This window comes from Abramis brama (assembly GCF_963993115.1).
Source record: "Abramis brama genome assembly, chromosome: 24".
In the NCBI taxonomy this organism is placed as follows: Eukaryota; Metazoa; Chordata; class Actinopteri; order Cypriniformes; family Leuciscidae; genus Abramis; species Abramis brama.
Genome location: NC_139986.1, coordinates 27,430,152 through 27,452,186, shown reverse-complemented (window position 1 = coordinate 27,452,186; position 22,035 = coordinate 27,430,152). Strand labels below are relative to the sequence as shown.

The 22,035-nt window shown below is 40.9% G+C and overlaps 3 protein-coding genes across 3 annotated transcripts in view; all 3 read right to left on the bottom strand.

Moving 5' to 3' along the window:
• Window positions 1-20,844, bottom strand: part of LOC311075333 (uncharacterized protein) — a 467,028-nt gene extending 446,184 nt beyond the window's left edge. The window contains exon 1 of the mRNA XM_084102653.1: window positions 19,717-20,844. The gene's annotated coding sequence lies outside the window, so the exon portion shown is untranslated. The remainder of the gene's footprint in view (window positions 1-19,716) is intronic.
• LOC311075330 (uncharacterized protein) overlaps window positions 1-22,035 on the bottom strand; it is a 250,040-nt gene that overhangs the window by 226,705 nt on the left and 1,300 nt on the right. The gene's annotated exons all lie outside the window — the stretch shown is intronic.
• Window positions 11,682-13,491, bottom strand: LOC311075892 (uncharacterized protein). Its single transcript, XM_084103573.1, has one exon. It carries the CDS (start codon window positions 13,485-13,487, stop codon window positions 12,210-12,212), a length of 1,278 nt encoding a protein of 425 aa, XP_083959699.1. The 5' UTR covers window positions 13,488-13,491; the 3' UTR covers window positions 11,682-12,209.

Genomic DNA, 22,035 nt, shown 5'->3' with positions numbered 1-22,035 from the left:
TTACTCCATACACATTTTCCATGGAAAGTATGTGACAAAATTGCGACTCCACCGGAGTGACTTGACCCGTGAGCTAACCACATCTCACCTCCCCATTGGTTTTTCCAAAATTTAAAATCCTCAGGGCACGAATGAGACTCTTGAATGAAGATTAAGTCGCTTTTGCATTCTTTGCAAAAAAGCTTTTCTTTTGACCAGGTTTCTCAAACCTCTGGCATTAATGGAACAAAATTTCAAAACCATCGAACGTTAAAACAAAAGCAGATAAAAAGAGACAAAAAAGAAAGAAAAAGAAAGCTTAGCTTTTCTCCTTCTAAATTTGAACATATAGGCAAACAGCCTATGCACCGAAACTTTTTTACAATGCAACAAAATATTTAAAGAGCATCAAGCTATTAAAATCTATATTATGTATACTCACAGATAATTTAACAGTATATTAGTCATTAATTTTTATTAGGTTAAACAGTGATTGGATAACGTTTTTAATTTAATGTTCACAATTGGTCTGGCCCATCCAAACTGGAATCCTGGCGCCGTGCCATGCCTGGTTCGCGCTTAAGTAAATATATATATAAATAAATAAATAAATAAATAAATAAATATACACTGCTCAAAAAAATAAAGGGAACACTTTTTAATCAGAGAATAGCATCAAGTCAGTTAAACTCCTGGGATATTGATCTGGTCAGTTAAGTAACAGAGGGGGTTGGTAATCAGTTTCTGCTGCTTTAGTGTTAATGAAATTAATAGCAGGTGCACTAGATGGGCAACAGTGAGACAACCCCCAAAACAGGAATGGTTTTACAGGTGGAGGCCACTGACATTTTTTCCCTACTCATCTTTTCAGACTGTTTTTCACCAGTTTTGCATTTGGCTTGGGTCAGTGTCACTACTGGTAGCATGAGGCGATACCTGGACCCTACAGAGGTTGCGCAGGCAGTCCAGCTCCTTCAGGATGGCTCATCAATACGTGCCATTGCCAGAAGGTTTGCTGTGTCTCCCAGCACAGTCTCAAGAGCATGGAGGAGATTCCAGGAAGACAGACAGCTACTCTAGGAGAGCTGGACAGGGCGGTAGAAAGTCCTTAACCCATCAGCAGGACCGGTATCTGCTCCTTTGTGCGAGGAGGAACATGATGAGCACTGCCAGAACCCTACAAAATGACCACCAGCAGGCCACTGGTGTGAATGTCTCTGACCAAACAATCAGAAACAGACTTCATGAGGGTGGCCTGAGGGCCCGACGTCTTCTAGTGGGCCCTGTGCTCACTGCCCAGCACCAGGGAGCTCGATTGGCATTTCCCATTGAACACCAGAATTGGCAGGTCCGCCACTGGTGCCCTGTGGTTTTCACAAATGAGAGCAGGTTCACCCTGAGCACGTGACAGACAGGAAAGGGTCTGGAGAAGCCGTGGAGAATGTTATGCTGCCTGTAACATCATTCAGCATGACCGGTTTGGTGGTGGGTCAGTGATGGTCTGGGGAGGCATATCCATGGAGGGACCCACAGACCTCTGCAGGCTAGACAATGGCACCCTGACTGCCATTAGGTATTGGGATGAAATCCTTGGATCCATTGTCAGACCCTATGCTGGTGCAGTGGGTCCTGGGTTCCTCCTGGTGCACAACAATGCCCGGCCTCATGTGGCGAGAGCATGCAGGCAGTTCCTGGAGGATGAAGGAATGATACCATTGAAGGGCCACCACGCTCACCTGACCTACATCCAATAGAACACCTCTGGGACATTGTGTTTCGGTCCATCTGACATCACCTGGTTGCACCTCAGACTGTCCAGGAGCTCAGTGATGCGCTGGTCCAGATCTGGGAGGAATTACCCAAGGACACCATCCGTCGTCTCAGTAGGAGCATGTCCCGACGTTGTCAGGCATGCATACAAGCACGTGGGGGCCATACAAACTACTGAGAACCATTTTGAGTTGCTGCAATGAAATTTCAGCAAAATTGACAAGCCTGCTGCATCATTTTTTCACTTAGATTTCCGGGGTGTCTTTGAATTCAATCCTCTGTAGGTTGATTATTTTCATTTCCATCAAACGATGTGGCATCCTTTCGTTCATAACACATTACCCAGTCCATATTAGTATAGATATCCAGCATGATATTTTTCCCCATTGAGATCTGATGTGTTTTCAAAGTGTTCCTTTAATTTTTTTGAGCAGTGTATATATATATAATACTATTTTTGTCAAAAAATAAATGTTGGAATAAATGTTCCAATGTTGGCTATATTCAAACTAATGAATACATATGATAAAATGTAGGCCTATAATCATTTTTTTACAAAGAAAGAGTACACTTGAAATATTGTTGAAATTGTAATTATTGTTGTAATTGTAACCTTTTTAATAAAATAGCAAAACATATTTACAAGATAGATGTAAGCAAAATCTTAAATGGTCAATATAAGTCTTCTAAATATATCTTTTGTCCTTGCACTGGCTCAGTCAGTGGTCACACCTGAATGAATGGCTCATTATACAGAGTCATTATGCAGAGTGGGTGGGACATTGTATTTTCAGGTGTAAACCACCCCTCGTTCACACCCCCCTCGCATATTGGCTTTCCAAGCAAAACCTGTTTTACACAATTTAAATCAATGTATTGTTTTACGTGAACGATAAAGCAAGACTATTTTCACATAATTTGGAAGCCAGAACTCGAAGCGACAACATCCATTAGTCAAAAGTCTTGTGGACACATATTTAGTATGAGTATTGTGGTCTTATTTCAGCAACTTTCATTTTTATTTTTTTCAATAACCACGTATAAACATTATTCTCTTAAAAATAAAAAAATCTACATACATGTTGCTCGCATATTATGTTTTCCCTGTTTGTGCTATATAGAGTGAATTTACACCTTTGCCATTATCATGTTTATAAATAACTGAAAAAAGCACAAATGTCAGGGCATGTCAAAACATCCCAAGGGCCCCAAAAACACCTTAGACCCCAGAGGGTTAAACTTGCCGCGGCAGTGACAAGCGCCTCTCTCTGCTCCTCCACTTCTGCTGGCTTCAGTCACGTGACGCTGGCTCTGAACGAAAACGCATTGTGGAAACGCGTTGGCCTAGTACTTTTTGTCCCTCTCTGCTATTATAGTTTTTCAAGATGACGGAACTACATGGAAGCCTCCGTGGACCTACCCGTCCCATGTATATAAAGATAATAAATTCTTCGTTTACGAGGATTAGTCTGATCATTGGCATAGGTATTTGTACAACATTGAGGGCATATTTATGAATACAAAAATTGATTTTAGATAATAAAATACCTAAAAAGCTACACATAGTCCCTTTAAGAGTAACATAAAGTGGATGATGTAAGCTGTGTAATCAGTTTTATACATTCACAAACCAAAGTTTAAGAAGGAAAGGACAATATTGAATTTTTTTAAAAAGTCTGTAATTTTCCTGGAGAGATTATTCAATTTCAGCTTTGTTTTATTTTTGTTTACAGTTTTGTTCAGTACAATATAATGTGAATGAGTAATGTTTACTGTTACATTGAGAGCAGCAGAGCTAAAAGAGAACTGCTGTGTGTGGAGCTTTAACAACATTACGAATTACTACCTTCTCTCTTTCACTGCTCTGTGTGCAGGACAATAAATTCTAACATCATCCACGTTCCGAGTGTTTGTGCTGATGAAGGGTGGGACAAACGGGGTCAGATAAAAAGCAAAGGTCACACATGAGCACCTTTTGTTTGATTTAATTCCGAATAATTGATGACAATTAATCAGTATTAAGAGCAGCATCTTTGAAATATGCATAATATTTTTAAGCATTTGAATTGTCAAAAGTCATGCATGCACAATTAGGAACGTTTCAAATGCATTGATCAATTTGCTTGCGTAGACTTCAGTGAAATGTGCGCGGGTTTCTCTCCGCGTTCTGCCATGGCCATGTCCGGAACAAAGAGTATGGTAACCCTAAATGCATACAATTAGCGTGATATTAAATGACTTAAACCATGATATACGATTTTGGCCATATTGCCCATCTCTAAGTCATTCATTCCCTGTAAAGGCATGTTGACAAACCACTTAAATTTCGTTTGATCACACCACAATGTGTCACTGTGGCCTCAAAGCTTCAGCACTGCCACTCTGAGCTCGATGTCTGAGTTTTTTTTTTGTCATCATACTGAATGTAGTTCCAAACCTGTATGAGTTTCTCTCTTCTGTTGAACACAAAATAAATTATTTTGAAGAATGTTGATAACCAGACGGTTGACGACGGTAGACATTGACTTCTGTAGTATTGTTTTTTCCTATGGAAATCAATGGCTACTGTCAACTGCTCCCTTCCCAGTATTTATCATTTGTTCCCCAGTATCACAAGCTCTTCAGATAATGCACATTATAAATGTACTTTATGGTCAAGTTGTTTGTAGGTTATAGTTATCTGCAGTATTTCCTGAATACCTTTTTCTTTCAACTTTTACAGTACCTCTGTGTTGTGAATGTAGAAAAACAACAATTCGTTCCACCACATACTTGTGTAAGGCTGGACTAAAATTTAACTGAAACTATTCACCATGCATTCTGTTCATTTTATCAGCATGTGTATCACGCAAATCTTTTATGGAGATTTCATGTGATCCCTTTGATAAAGGCAAATAAAATGAATTGTAACTTTCTTGTAAATCACTTGTAAATCACTTGATCTTCAAGGAAATTTAATTGGGCCTAAACAATTATTTCTATTTAAAGAATGGATATATTTAAGGAAAGTTATCCTGATACCCAGAACAATAGTTCAATAAACAAGCAATAACTAATATTAAACATACATTTTAGAAGAGTAACCCGAACAAGTTTTTTAGAACACAATCAATCCACTCACTGTCATGTCACATAAACTAAAGCTTACTGTTGTATAAAGATGAATATGTAGTGCAATATTTGCTTGATTACTAATAATGTAAATTGTTTCTAATATTTGAGAAATATATTACCTTTAACCTTCCTTTATATCCTTTACTCTTTTAGTGGGACCGTGGACATGTGGGCCCTGGAAATCATTCCAACGGTTTACTCCACGAGCTTAACTCTGAAGATACATCATATGTTTTACATTATATATATTTTGTGTGGGAATTTAATAATTGAAACCTACTGTTGAAACAAATGGTGTCTTGTAAATCATGTGATGTTCAAAAGTAGGCATTGACTCAGTATAAATACACACCTGTGGATTTTTCTGTCTCTAAGTTCCTGAAGTGAGTTAGAGAAGGAATGACTGTTGCAAACCAGGAACATTGTAAATTAACTTTGCTCTTCGGTATAGGCCTTATACACAGAATACTATTTGCAATACTCTCTAATAAATAAAGAAATAAGGAGAAGTATGTATGCTGAACATTCAGTTCATCCATGACATTTTTGGGATTCACTTGTTTAATTTCTTTTTAAAAACCATAATAATGTTTTCCTTATGAATGAGAACATGCTGAGAAAATATGAAATGCTTTCACTAGTATGTCAATTATATAAAAAAATCATTTAATTAATATATTTAGTTTTGGAGCAGAATTTTATGTCTATTTGTGTTCTTTCAACTACAGAAACCCTGTGGGACTGTATCAACATGTATCTGTCACGGATCGCTGATGAAGGAAGATACGAAAGACTGAATATAGTTCACAAAGAGTTTACTGTGTGACAAGTAAATTCAACAATAACCGACAAAGGATAGAACAGAACAGGAAGTATAAATACACAAGGTGAATGAGGGAACTAAACAGACACAGGTGGAGGAAGATTGAACGAATTAGGACTAACAAGAACAGGTGCAGACAGAACGAACGTAATCATTACAGTATCAACATATTACATTCAATTAACACACAATGTGCTTCAAATGGACGACAACACCACAACACTCATTGCAAGTGCAAGCCGAGGAACGATTCCTTTGCTGGATGACACTGTGGCACCAAACACATTTAAGTGGAACCGATCGCAACCCGAGAGCTATTGTTCTTCATGCCTGGAAGCTCCGGTTCTGCAGGTCGATGTCAACCTCAAGAGTTAGTCGAAATCCGTCTGAGTTGGAGCGTTTTCATGATTTTCATGTTTTCTAATGAAAGCGCCTGGAGTTATTCCAGGACATCGCTCAGATCAATGAAGGAATATTCACTGCGAGGTGCCATACAAATCATGCAAGATTAATTATCAACACAGAACGCTTTCGGCCCCTGAGGCTTTCTCAGGTTTCATTTGAAACGCCTGAGGTCCTTCTGACTTAATGAGGTTCTGTCGGCATCATGATGATTAAACAGACGTTTTAAACGCATACTTCCCCCAAAATGAAGATCCTCTCACTATTTACTCACCCAAACCTAGCTTACAATACAAAAGGAGATAGTTATCAGCATGCAGATGTGTGAATCCAGAAGGAAAATGTTAGTTCCCATATTGCACTAAATGCTGAGTTATAGGTTGATTTAATAAAATATTAACATTTATTTATATTTGTGCACTGTCTCTTCGTGTGGTGCATGGTAAAAACAAACAAACATGTACATATGTAGCCATAGCAACATCTCAAATAAATGACCTGCTTTAAAATAACCTCGAGGACACACTCAAGTCAAACGTCACAGTATAGCGTCAGAACCTGAGGGTCTCCAGGTGGAATGGTCTCTGAGTGAATGATGGTTTGATGTTCTTACTAAACCTGCAGCTTCTACAGTTTTTTTAGCTTAATTATGCGCTGCATTTATAGAAGCAATGTGTCATAAATGCATATTTTTGGGTCTCAGGCTCTGCAGTATCAGGGCTGTATCTATTGTATCTTAGTATTTAATTTCACGTTACACAAGCATTCTCTAGAAGCCTTAGTTTTTTAGTTAAAATGACACCAGGACAATCAGAACAGACAATAACTGTTACCTAAACTTTATATACACATTTAGAATCAAAGCTTTTAGTTTTTAAGATAAAAACCCCTGACAACTAGACCCAATCTCCAATACTGTGGCCATAAAAACACTACATGACTGTTACTTTTTTTTATTTAAATCTTTGTTACTGTGACAACATGAGAAATGTATCTCTTTGAATTGTGACATTACATCAATCTGTCTTAAAGGGATAGTTCACTTTGAAATTAAATTTTGGTATGTTTTAGCTTACCTCAAGGGCATCCAAGATGTAGGTGTCTTTTTTTTCCGCAGTAGTTTCAATTTTGATATTTTTAGGTCAAACCGTTCTTGTCTGTCAGTCATTTAATGCAGGTCTATGGTCACTGTCTCAAAGAGCATGCACAGAGTCCAAATTAAAACAATTCCCCATCGTCCAAATTAAACAATTCCCCATCGTAAGTACACATTGATGGCCTAAGACACGAAACGAGCGGTTTGTGTGAGAAAACTAACAGTATTTATATCGTTTTTACCTCTTATAAACAGCCACGTCCAAGTGATCTGAGGGCGCGCGCATCCTGTTGTGTGACGTGTACGCAGACTGGTGCATAGATATATACACTAGAAGTCGCCTTGGCTACGGCATTCGTTAAGAACTGCCGTAGCCAAGGCGACATCTAGTGTATATATCTATGCACCAGTCTGCACCAGATCACTTGGACGTGGCTGTGTATAAGAGGTAAAAACAATATAAATACTGTTCGTTTTCTCACACAAACCGCTCGTTTCGTGTCTTAGGCCATCAATGTGTACTTACGATGGGGAATTGTTTAATTTGGACGATGGGGAATTGTTTTAATTTGGACTCTGTGCATGCTCTTTGAGACAGTGACCATAGACCTGCATTATATGACTGACAGACAAGAACGGTTTGACCTAAAAATATCAAAATTGAAACTACTGCGGAAAAAAAGACACCTACATCTTGGATGCCCTTGAGGTAAGCTAAAACATACCAAAATTTAATTTCAAAGTGAACTATCCCTTTAAGTCTTAATTCTCCATTCTTCTACATCCGTGTCACGGTTGCACAGGTATGTTTGCGACAACAACAACAACAATCCGTTCCAACTTATTTCCACTGAAATAATTACCAATGAGCAGAACTGAAACTATTCACTTTGCATGAGGGCAGTTTACATTATCAGCATATTATGTGCCTCATGACTGAAATAAGATAACATTAAGCAGAACTGAAACTATTCCTTTGGCATGAGGGCAGTTTACTTTATCAGCATATGTGTCCTACGCAAACCTTTGTGGAGATGTCTGTGGTATAGTGTGAGTCAGTGAAGGACTGACAATCAAACTAACTGTTGTATAAAGTTGTAGGGGTATAACTTCACAACATAGTGATAATGTGCCAATGCAACAGCTGGGAAAAGCCTAGAAAACACAGTGTTTCAGTGCTGTCTATCCTGTCAAAACCTTGAAATTTGCAATAACATTTAGTTCAGTTGATATGGATCGTAGTCACAGCAGTGCCATCTTTGATTTTTAACGGGAATGAAAGTGAGAATGTGAGGGACAGACATTCATCTCTTCAGTGGGTTGCACTATTATTTAAAGGACATCTATTATGCCAAATTCACTTTGAACATAAATGTGTGTTGGCAGTGTGTACACAACCACCCTATAATGATAAAAGTCCACAAGTGCTTTTTTTTAAATCCCCATAAATCATAAGCAGTGTCTTAGAACAACCCGTTCGCAGATTCGGGGCAAAGTGACGTCAAATTATTAATAAAATCACTTAATTAGTTTTGGTGCAGATTTTTATTTATTTATTTGTGCTTAATTGCTAAGACAAACTTCCTGAAAACTTTAACACATTTCTTAAAGCTATAACTGAAAAATTCAAAACCACAAAAATAATTGACCAAACATTTAATTCAAAACTATATTATTGTTAATTTAATTCAACTTTGGCTTCATATGGCTCTCAAAATCATCCAAACAGACACTCTGAACACTCATTACACACTGTGAGATTGAAAAATACTGTAATAAGATCATAACCTCATACCTGTTTCCTGTCTTGTCATGTGATTCCCAGGCCCTGACTTCCAGACACAGAAAACAATAAATATCTCCTCTGCAGAGGAGGATTAAACAACTCCAAAAAATAGCATTGCAGCTTCACTTACAGTATTACTAACCAGATTGACTTTATTTGTATTCATACATCTACAGAAATTCCTATTGAGAATTAACAGAGGTTTAGATGTTGATTTGTTTCATTTGACGTTACCAATGTTGGTGATCAGTTCACAGCATCCAATAGCCACAAAGGGGCTACGTAACGGGATGGCTTGTGACTCGCTTGCACTCGGTCGTCATTTCATTACTTAAAGGAGGACTGACGATCTTAGCTTGATTTTTACTTTTAATTTAGCTTGACATACAGTATGTAACCATGATTTAACCAACGCAATACGGTCAACAGAAAGTTGGCTCCTGTTACTTGCCCCTTCCAACACTAGCCCAAAAAATCGGCCAAAGGAAATAAAGAAAACTGAAGTGATCACCTGTGCCCATGTGACAGTGAATAACCAATAAGAAAAATAAAAGAATTAAAGCTCCTACAATACATGTTTGCTTTAGTTGGGCTCTTGACCCTTGACTTTTTACAGTTTTTACCAACTGCTTACACACAAAATCTTTTCATGTCACACGATTTTTGAAACCTCTCATTCAAAGTGCAAAACTACATGCCAAATCTTCAAAACCATAAGCTATTTCTCAGCCTTTGACTCAGTTTTCAATTGCATAAAACAATTTGTTTTTGAATTTGATTTGAATTTTGCTACATTCATTGCGGGACACTTAATGGAAATGCAATCGCAAGTGTCTTAACTGTGAGTGTAAATGCAATTAAGAAAAAATAACATTTAAATGACAATTTTGCTACAGTTTTTGCTTGAACATGTTAAACATATCTAATCATTTCTGTAATTAATTTTAATTTTGCAACTTATAAAGCGTTAAAATATGGATTCAATTTACATATTAAAACTAGTGTATGAAATGGCAAATGTAAATTTTCATTTTCATTTTGCACCAAACGTTGCACAAATGTTTTGGAAAATTTAAATTTAAATACAGAAATGCATTGCCATTTTACATATTGCATTGTCATTTTGCATATTACATTTCAAATTGAAATTTGCTACCCATAAGCTTCCATAATATTTAAGTGCAATTTTAAGTATATTTCTGAGAAGTATATAAAACAACTGAACATACTTTCTTATTTTTAGCTTAAAAGAATTATACTAATAGCACACTTGAATAAACTTATTTTTCATAAGGGTAAACAACTCCACAATCATACCAGCTTAACCAGCTTAACAACTAACCAGTTCAACAACCACATTTCTGTCATGTGTCTACAGATGTTCTTATTGAAAATTAAAAGAGGTTTAGATGTTGATGTTTTATTGAAAATTATAATTTGCAGGATTCTCAAGTTTTATCAAAAGCTTGGAGTGAGATCACATGCGGTTAGGGGAGGAGCCCTAATGGAGCCCCGCCCATTCCCGCCCCCCAATTTTACCCAATTGTTCATAATTAACCAGCACAAATTGAAATTATAACAATTGGTAAATCTGATAAATGACAGAGCAATTCATCACATCAAATATACTCTTTAATGTTATATTTCAAAATTACAAATATAACAAATTGCTCCAAACAGTTTGGAAAAACAAATCTTTTTGCAGCTTTTTGTGTCTAGTCGAAATGGTATAATGATTTATTGTGTGGTGGGACATTGTGAACAAATGACATATTAGAGCATTAAGGTGTGTGTGTGTACACAAGAGTACACACTCCAGTTTAGGAAATGTGTTTTGTGTTGATGCGATGTTGTTGGTTACGAAGTAACGAACGTACGGTGGCCGAGAATGTTCCGTCAATTTCCATGTGTTCGTGCATCTATGTTGTCTAGTAACAAACGCAATCTGGCCGAGATACGTGCTGGAGGCAGGAAACTTCACTTTGTGTGCCTGTGCCTCGTATACAACGTTATATATAAAGCTTGCAGGACAACTTGGTTGGCATTGCCTTTTCAGCGTGAGAAATACACGGTGTGGCGTGTGAGCGTGTGAACTGGTTGAATTGCGTGTGTCTCACGGCCAATGCGTGAGACTTGAGAACTGAATTTGGTTTGAAGTCACCATGATGGTGTTCAGTGTTTGCTTTAGTTGGACTCTTGACCCTTGACTTTTTAACATTAGTTTTTCTCTGACTGCTGTAACTGAGTGGCTATAAGCTCCTGCATCATTTAGACATATACAGACATCAAGAATAAGCATATGAATCTCAACATTGATGACATGAAAAGCTTCATGATGCAGTGTGTATGATGGAAGTCACCATAGTGCAAAACTCATCCATGAATCCCAACATGCATTGCAGCATGAATAATTATAGCTGAATTGTGTTCATATTTTCTTTTATTCTTACTATTTTATTTTATTTTTTTCTGTTGTTTTTGTAATGACTTTTTAGCAGCTTATTTTATGTGCAGTTTAATCTGAATATTTTGTTGATTGTCACCGTTGTTGTGATTAATATGCTGATTCTTGATGGCTGTGTGTGTGTGTGTGTGTGTGTGTGTGTGTGTGTGTGTTTTTGTGTGTGTGTGTGTGTGTGTGTCCAAATCATTTTTTTGTGAATAATGTGTTTTTAAAATTCTTTAGTTTGTTTGTCACACTGCTGGATTTCATGCTGTAGTGTTACAGTGCTATAGCCAATAACTCAATAATACATTTACAGTGCAAGACTGAAGATGTGATACTAATTAAAGAAAACAGTTAGTTCAAAACATCTCTATAATTCAGTTATTTATATTTCTTTTCAAGGGGTACAAACAACATCTAGAACATTTCAGAATATCTTAGTAGAACAAGCAATAATTTATCTCTTTTCACACCTTTTTTGCAAGACTCTGACATACCAAAGGCATAAAGACATAGATGACACGATTACTTTTAATTGTATCACTTCAAGCTTTTTTCAATGAGTGTACCAACAAATGTGTCCATGTCTAATGAATAATATATGGGAATGTATAGTATATGGGAAGCCTATTGTAATCACAATTATATAAAATATGATCACTGATTGTACATTTATATCTAATGACATTTTTTTTTATAATATATTATGTATCCAAGTGCTCTTGTTTTCCTTCTCCTGCTCTCTTCTTGATGTTTTTCAGTGTTTCAGCCTTTTCAGGCTCATTTATTTTCTTCAGCTTCTTAACCAGAAAATCAATGTTTTCAAGTTTGAAAAGAGAATTAATGATGAGTGCGATCTTCTCCAGAGTTTCCACACAGTCAAAAGCAGCAAAAACAGCTTTTTATTCTCTTCCACTAATTCTTGCAGTTCTTCTTCCAGCTTCTGGACCACAGACTCACTGTCTCCAATTTTGTCTTCATATTTCTTCTTTAAATCTTCATATGTCCTCATCACCTTCATTGTTTTATTTTTATATATTTTTGCTTCTTTGAAGTGAAAACTGTAGTGGCATTTCTTTGTGCACACTGTACAGTGACCCTTTTTCATCACACTGCACCGTGAGAGAGGGGTGACCCACCAGCATCCTGGATAATGACAGTTCTCCTTACAGACACTGCAGCATGTGGCCTTATCGGCTAGAGAAGAATCAATATCAACCTTCTCTTTATAGGCCACTTCAACTTCATACACAAAGTTCTGTTCGATCGTGACATATCCCTTGTTATTCCTCAGAGCTTTTTGAGTTTGTTTCAGTTCATTTTGCTTTAGATCCATCCATTCAACACGTGACTGTAGATTAGAGATATTTGCCTCCAACTGCTCCCGGTTCTGCAACACATCTTGAGTCATCTTCATGTTTTTTGGTTGTATTGTGTCAAGGAAATTGAACAATCCTTTCATTCCTCTAAAACTGAGACTCCATGAATGTTCTTGTATCATTTCATATTCTTCATCAGCAGTTTCTGACTGACAGTTGTCAAACAGGAAAAACACCGGCTGATTCTTGTCATTCACTGCACACTTGACTTTAGCCTCTTTAACAGCCATCAGGACATTTTTAGGAGGCTTTCCATTTGAGTGTGTGAAGAGCAAGACAATGTTTTCAGCAATATCTTTCCCAAATAAAGACTGAACAGCATCAAATATGTATTTCTGTCTGTCAGAGAGTCTATTTTGGGTTGCATTAATCAGCAGACACACTGCATCTACTTCATGAATCCCTTCTTCAGATTTACTTAAATTGTACAAACTCATGGCGATCTGTTTATCAAGATTAGCTCCACGTGTGTCTCCATATCCTGGTGTGTCGATGATTGTTAAATGGATCGGACTCTCTTGTGGATAAAACCCATAAACAGTGATGCTGGAGGTCTGACTGTAAACTGATGTTTGGTCACTCTGTTCATCTGTGATCTCAAACCAAACCTTGTCTTCTCTCTTCACACCCAACATGTAGTTGATCATCGCATTGATCAGGGTTGTTTTTCCTGTTCCTGTTTCTCCCACCATCAGAATAGTTCCCTTTCGAGGGAACTCGCGCTGCGTCGAGAATCGACACATTGGGGAACGCCTTCAGCGTGACGCGTCTGAAGCCTGTATGGAACTAGTCCAATCTTGATTGGTGTAACGTGATGACGTCACTCGTGACGTTGCATGTGACGGTGAAGCGGAAGCTATAAAAAGGAGACCGGAACATAACAGCGCTAGCTTTCTGTTCTTCAGCAAGCGTTATATGTGAAACTGTGTGTCTTATTTGGTGTTGTTTGTCGGTAAAAAGGTATTGATGGAGAAAGAGAAGCAGTTCAGACCGTGTGTGCCTCCTTGCCCACGTTATTTAAGCGAGGGTGACACACATGTGCTCTGTGTTGTTTGTCTGGGAGTGGAGCATGCACGGGCAGCGCTCGAGGGCGCTGTCTGTGCAAACTGTGATCAAATGCCCCTGAGAACGCTCCGCTCCCGGCTTGGTCTGTTCGATGAATCAGGCCAAGCCCGCGCTCCCCATGGATCAGGTCCCGCGGCTGTCGAGGCAGCGCGGCGCTTGCATTCATGGGGTTCGCAAAAGGATCTGGCTGAGAATGTTGAGACGGCCGCGGCCCTTTCTCAACATTCATCGGCCAGTTCCCACGGTCCTGCTCGCGAGGTGGAAGCCCGCCCAGCGGCTTCTTCCGCCCGCGTGGAGGACCCGATGTTTGAATTATCTGGTTCTGAGGGATCAGATAGTTTGAACATCGAGGCAGGAGAAAGTGAAACTCCATCACCACTTTCTCCTGCCTTTGAGGAGTTGCTGGAGGTTGTGACACGGGCTGTGGGTAAATTAAATCTAGAATGGCCCCCAGATAAGCAGGAAGCGACAAAAAAGAGTATGTTGGATGAGCGCTTCCTGCAAGCCCGGCCACAACCTTCACGCCGGTCTCTCCCATTTTTTCCCGATCTCCACACCGAGGTGTCGAGATCGTGGAATAAGCCCTTCTCTTCTCGTATATCAAGCCCCAATGTACATATATATTCTAGCATTGTGGGGGCGAAAGAGAAGGGCTATGGGACGATGCCACGGGTAGAAGAGAATTTTGCATCACATCTCTCGCCCGATGCTGCATCGTCCCTGAGAGCTCCGGCGCTTCCCTCCAAGCCCTGCCGTACCACCTCGGCGCTTGTTGGGAAGGCATATATGGCGGCAGGTCGGGCTGGTGCATGCCTGCACACGATGGGGCTTTTGCAGGCGTACCAGGCCGACCTCCTAAAGGAAGTGGACGAGAGCGGGGAGGTCTCCTTTGATGATATTCGGGAGATGCGTAGAGCGGTCGATTTGTCTCTCCGTGCTACCAAAGAGACGGCCCGTGCCATTGGCCGCTCTATGGCAGCTATGGTAGCCACGGAGAGGCATCTATGGCTAAATCTGTCGGGTATCGGGGAGAAGGACAGGGCTTTCCTCCTCGATGCCCCAATTTCGTCTTCTGGCCTTTTCGGCGACGCAGTCAACACTGTCGTCGAGAGGTTTCAGGAGACGAAACGACAATCGGCCGCTCTGAAACATCTTATCCCCCGCCGTCGTTCCAAGTCTCAGGGGTCTGCTGCCAGGGGGCAGTCCCTTGAGGCAGCCGCCAGCTCCTCACACCTGCAGCAGCAGAAGGAGAGTGTTGCTTCTCGTGCCCCCCCGAGGAAGGTCTGGGTCCGAGGGCAACACTCTCAGCCGAAGTCTTCCGGGCCTAGGGCAGATCTGAGGACTGTCATTCAGGCTAGGAAGGCTTCGGCGAAGAGGCCCTGACGCGTTGCGCAGGCCTCTGAGGGTGGTCTCCCCCGTGATAGAGCTACAACATCAAGCTCCTTCACGGAGCCCTCAGGAAATCGATTTGTGCTTCCCGCCGCTACGTGCGCTTCGGGACACATCGGTTTTCAGCGAACGCAAATCGCAGTGTCCGCCCGAAAACGATGCGGCTCTGTCGGTTGCGTTCCCTCTCACGAGGCCTGCAATAAAATTATGTCGGTTAGTTCCTGCCAAACCAATGCTTCAGGTCACCGATATTTCAATTACAACACCCGAGGTCAGTCCCGAGAGACTGATCCCCCTAGTAGATTATTTAGACACCTGGAAGGGTCTTCAAAATATATCTCAGTGGGTCCTGCGTACAGTGGAAAAGGGGTACAGAATTCAGTTCGAGTATCGTCCACCAAGATTCAGTGGGGTGGTTCACACACTGGTCAGCCCAGAGCAGGGTCAGGTTATGGAGCAAGAGGTTCAGTCCCTCTTAGCAAAGGAGGCCATAGAGGAGGTTCCTCTTCAGGAAAGGGAAGCCGGGTTCTACAGTCGGTACTTTATAGTTCCCAAAAAGGATGGGGGGTTACGGCCCATAATAGATCTAAGGGTATTGAACCGGTCTCTGAGGAGATACAGGTTCAAGATGTTGACTATACCTCTTATCGTGAGTCAGATCAGGTCCGAGGACTGGTTTGTCACAATAGATCTGAAAGATGCTTACTTCCATATTTCCATCCTTCCTCAACACAGGAAGTTCCTAAGATTCGCTTTCGGGGGAAAGGCGTATCAATACAGAGTTCTTCCTTTCGGCCTAGCACTGTCTCCTCGCACCTTCACGAAATGCATGGATGCGGCCCTTGCTCCTCTGAGACTTCAAGGCATTCGCATCCTCAATTATATCGACGACTGGCTCATTTTGGCACAGTCAGTAGAAATGGCGGTTCAACATCGAGATGTTGTTCTGAACCATTTAAGGTGCTTAGGGTTAAGACTCAATGCCAAGAAAAGTTCTTTAATTCCTCTACAGAGAACCACTTTCCTGGGGGTAGTGTGGGATTCTATCACGATGCGGGCACAGTTGTCTCCTGCTCGGATAGATACTATCTTGAACACAGTAACGAGTCTCAAGCTAGGCCAGGCCATCACTGTCAAACACTTTCAGAGGGTGTTGGGCCTTATGGCAGCAGCGTCCAACGTGATCCCTTTTGGCCTGCTGTACATGAGGGCCCTGCAGTGGTGGCTCAGGACCAGAGGGTTTTCCCCGAGGGGCAACCCTTTTCGCACGATCAAGGTAACGCGCAGATGCCTTCGTTCTTTGGTCATGTGGAAGAAACCAGGGTTCCTGTCCCTAGGTCCTGTGTTGGGGGCACCGTGTCAGAGAAAGATTCTAACCACGGATGCCTCCCTCACAGGCTGGGGTGCGGTAATGGAAGGCCGCTACACCAGAGGTATTTGGAAGGAACATCATCTTTCTTGGCACATCAATTGCTTGGAGATGATGGCAGTGTGTCTGGCCCTCAGACATTTCCTTCCGGATCTCAGAGGCCGTCATGTTCTAGTACGAACAGACAATATGTCGGTGGTGTCATATATAAATCGTCAGGGGGGCCTGAGATCGCGCCCTCTGTGCAGACTGGCGCATCAGGTTCTTCTATGGGCCCAGGGGAAACTTCTTTCACTCAGGGCGATGTTTATCCCTGGGGACAGCAATGTGGGAGCAGACATCCTGTCGAGGCAGGGGCTGAGGCCCGGGGAATGGAGACTCCACCCCGAGGTGGTGGAGTTGATATGGAGGGAATTTGGTCAGGCGGAAGTGGACCTGTTCGCCTCTCAAGAGAACACCCACTGTCCACTCTGGTACTCCCTCACGCTTCCAGCTCCTCTCGGACTGGATGCCATGGTACAGACGTGGCCGAGGCTTCGTCTGTACGCATTTCCCCCGGTTGCTCTGCTCCCAGGGGTTCTAGAGAGGGTCCGGCGGTACGGGATCAGTCTGCTCCTAGTAGCCCCGTACTGGCCGGCCCGAGTGTGGTTCTCGGACATTATGGTTCTCCTAGCAGGTCGTCCGTGGCAAATTCCGATCAGGAAAGACCTTCTGTCTCAGGCCGAGGGTACGATTTTCCACCCTCAACCAGAGCTATGGAAGCTGTGGGTTTGGCCCCTGAGGGGGACCAACTCTTAAATGCCGGTCTCTCAACCGAGGTTGTCGAGACCATTTTAAACTCTAGAGCCCCCTCCACGAGGAAACTGTATATGTTGAAATGGAATGTTTTCACTTTATGGTGCAGAGAACATCAAGTGGACCCAGTTAACTGCCCGGTGGCTTCAGTGCTGGAGTTCCTTCAGAGTCGTTTCTCGGACGGACTCTCCCCGTCCACGCTTAAGGTCTATGTGGCGGCCTTAGCTGCCTTCCACACGCCTTTAGGGGTGGGCACTTTGGGGAGACACCCACTTATAGTACGTTTCCTTCGTGGAGTTAGGAGGATGAGGCCTGTCATTCAGTCTAGGGTCCCCACGTGGGACCTGACAGTGGTTCTTGAGGGATTATCTGTGGCACCCTTTGAACCTTTGGATGAGGTGTCGGAGAAATTTATGTCTGCTAAAGTAGCGTTCCTGCTCGCCATCACGTCCCTAAAAAGAGTAGGGGACCTGCAGGCTCTATCTGTCGCTCCTTCCTGCCTGGAGTTCGCTCCTGGCAGAGTAAAAGCTATTCTCCACCCTAGATCTGGTTATGTGCCTAAGGTACCGTCTAATGTGGCACGCTCCATTATTCTCCAGGCCTTTCATCCTCCACCGCATGTGTCGGATGAGCAAGCTAAATTACATCTATTATGCCCGATCCGGGCCCTGGAAATCTATGTACAAAGAACTTCGGGTTGGAGGAAGTCGGACCAACTACTTGTGTGCTTTGGGTCCCCAAGGAAGGGATCACCTGCTTCAAAACAAACTATTAGCAGATGGATAGTGGAAACAATTTCTTCAGCTTACGAGGTGCGTGGTTTGCCTTCACCTCTAGCGATAAAAGCCCACTCCACTAGAGGGGTGGCTTCCTCTAAGGCTCTGCTAGCGGGAGTTTCCCTCCAAGAGGTCTGTGATGCTGCAGGCTGGGCTTCCCCTCACACCTTTTTAAAACACTACAGTTTGGATCTGCCCTCTACACCGGGTTCACGGGTTCTCTCGTCTTGAGTATGCCAGATTAATTCATACTAGGGCGTACTCTCTCAGTGTGGCGCAGTGGGCATTTCGTTCCCCAATGTGTCGATTCTCGACGCAGCGCGAGTTCCCTCGAAAGGGAACGTCTCGGGTTACGACTGTAACCCTCGTTCCCTGAGAAGGGAACGAGACGCTGCGTCCCTCGGCCACACTTTCGCGCTCCTGAGAACGACTTGCTTCGACCAATTGAAAGCTAGCGCTGTTATGTTCCGGTCTCCTTTTTATAGCTTCCGCTTCACCGTCACATGCAACGTCACGAGTGACGTCATCACGTTACACCAATCAAGATTGGACTAGTTCCATACAGGCTTCAGACGCGTCACGCTGAAGGCGTTCCCCAATGTGTCGATTCTCGACGCAGCGTCTCGTTCCCTTCTCAGGGAACGAGGGTTACAGTCGTAACCCGAGACGTTTTATGGGGTTTATTTTCGTCTCTCTTTCCAAAGTAATTTTTTTTATATGGTTCAGATTGATTCAAATTGTCTGTACTTGTTTCCAGATGATATCTAGCAGGATTTCCATCTTCAATTGAGTTGCTTTTCTTGATGAGATCATGTAATTCTTGACGTAACCCATCCATATGTTTTTCACTGTAATGTTAAAACAGAATGTTATTTTACATGGCTTTTTTGGATAAATTACGTGTATTTTAATTGCTCAAGAAACAACATGTGGTACATTCATGTAAAGCCATTACTGTCTATAAAATAAACCAACTTTAATGTTATGCTGGGGCCACACCAAAATATAGGCTATTTAAAATCTTACAAGGTTTTCAAAATGTGGGAGACCACAAACATGAGGACAAAAATTCCTAGATTTAACAGTTTTGCTCCTATAGTGTGTGGTGTGGGGCGATGTGAAGAAGACAAATACCACACACAAACAGATTTTCCACCAGAGTCCCGACTGTGAACGCTGGAAATGTTGCACAATCTCTCGAGACTTTAGAATAAACATGGCGGACGATAGGCAGGAAGAAATTGCTATGATAGTGTTTGGAATGCTTTTGACTGAACATTGCCACTAATCGACAAGCTGATCCTCCATGTCTGATGTCCACATCCATTTCACTCTTTAGCGAAACAATCTTCATATTTATAACGGATTGTCACCTTAAAAAATGGTGCTTTGTGTGGTGGTGAAAGGAACAAGACATCTTACATCTTAAGCATCTTAGCATCTTGATTTAATCTTTATTTTATTAGTTTATTATCAACTAATTATGTTAACTCATTTAATTTAACATAGAGGAGATAGATAAAATACTTAGGGGAGAGGCGGGACGATTGAAACGCGGGACGGATGAAACACTGAGATTTCCTTGAAAACCACTCACGTCATGTACGTCAAATTTCGTCAGCACGTACAGCACGCAATGCCTAACATACCCGCGAAAACATTTCTTCTTTACGTCGTGTCGTTTTGGAGTTAAAGCCGCAAAGCTGTTTTTGAATGCGGTGAGTGAATTCTTTCGTGCGGTACTTTTTTTGGACTGACAAGTTGGATTTATTGTTTCATGTGCCATTGTAATGATAATACGGCAGGTGTATTAGTACTGCAACACACCCTTAAGTGGGCAATATCAGAGTTTTTTAGTTTAAGAGCAATAGAGGTTTAAATGACAGGAGGCGCTGTCGGGACGGTTGAAACAGTGTTTCAACCGTCCCGCCCGCGCGTCCTGCACGTTAAACCTGGTCATAGCCTATACTGTTCATAGATTCATATACTGTTTCTAGACTTGTGTTTCTTTTAATGCAAATTAATTTTCAATTACGCAACACATGCTATCTCTGTAATAATCATCAATTGTCCAATCTTTAATATTCAATAAATTTCATTTATCGTCTTCTGGTTGGCCTCGTTTTCTTCATAATAACAGGCTATTCAACTAGCAAACACTCAATATGACTCAAGGAAGAAATGTAAGAAAATTAATTGTAAACTGATTTGTCTGTCTTCGTCAAAATAGCCTGTTAGAAAGATTACAAAATGTGCATAGGCTTATCGCCTATTGTTTATTGGGCGACAGAACAAAAATGGTTAATATGAACCTTTAAATTAAAATAAATTACAAAATATGTATGTAACAATATGTACATAAGTTATTTGTCAGGTGTTGTTCACAAAAATAAGCATTAGATGAATAGTTGCCATTTAAACTGTTATGTTTCATCCGTCCCACCCCTGTGTTTCAACCGTCCCGCACAGGCGGGACGATTGAAACAAAGCACAACTCCCGTTCAAAGTCATATTTTACTTAAATCATTCTATATTTGTACCGAATAACACATGATACTAAGAGAACACATATGTGAGTTGTTAATCACAAAAAATAAAAAATCTATCTGTAACCTTATCTTAGAAAACGACATTTATCTGAAAAGTGTTTCAACTGTCCCGCCTCTCCCCTACTAATTCAATAATGTCAACTAAGTAAATGTATTAATTAGGGCTGCCCTCGACTAAGGATTTTTCCAGTCGACTAATACCATCATTCATTTAAGCAATTAACCGACTAATCACACGTTTATATCCATTTAATTAGGCTGCTTAATATTATATAATATATAACATTGCCTATTCCGCGCTCAAGCACACACATAAAACTTACCACAAAACAAGATAATAATTATCAGTGTGTCGGAAAAAATAACAAAGAGACATTTTAATTGTTTATTAATAATCTAGTGTTTTCTGGGTCAGTGTCGGCTGCAAAGATAAAAATGATGCTGACTCGCCATCTCTGCAGTATTGAAAGCGCATATAGAGAGAAATGCACCTTTCATAGGGCTATACTGACTACATAATCAGAGAGTATTTGTTTTCAAATTGGTATGTTTAAAAGTAGACATTTCAGTCTGTCTATAGATATATTCCTCATGTCTGAGGCAAGTAGCATATATGCTGAGTTTCGGCTCCAGTTTACGGAGACAGAGACAGAAAAAAAAACATGTCCTGTTTGTTTTCTTTATTTTACAATAGCACAACAGTTTGTTATTATTGTGAGTTTGCACAAATTAACTTAATATGCAATATGTGCCTAGTAATAACGCACATTTATCTAGGTTAACATTAGAGCGGGCGGCCATGCCATGCGTTTATATTAACATTTCTGATGTTTAAATGATCAGCCCTCAGGGGCCCCTCTGCCTGACCTATTGCTACACCTCTGAAGATCAGTATGTATGACATTATATGTATCACTTTATAGATAGATGTATTAGTATCTCCTTAATTATAAATATGATCTGTTTGTAAGGTGGTGCTCAAGGTCTGAATTTCATTAGCCCTCCTGGATGTCCTCTCAGCCAATCAGATTCGAGAACTAACAGACAACAGCAACATTAAATAATAATGTAGTCTTACCCTTCTGATAACAGTTGAGATTCTGTCATAGTGGTGACAACTCGGCAGTCTGATGCTAATTGAAGAAAACGGACATTAAGTAAATGTATTTACAGTTTGTTTGTTTTTGCTTTGCTACTATTTTTACAAGTAAGGTGTACATTCTCAAAACTCTTAGTGCAAATATCACAACAGATCTTCAAAAGTGCACTTTTTTCAAACAATTCAGCATGTTTCAGT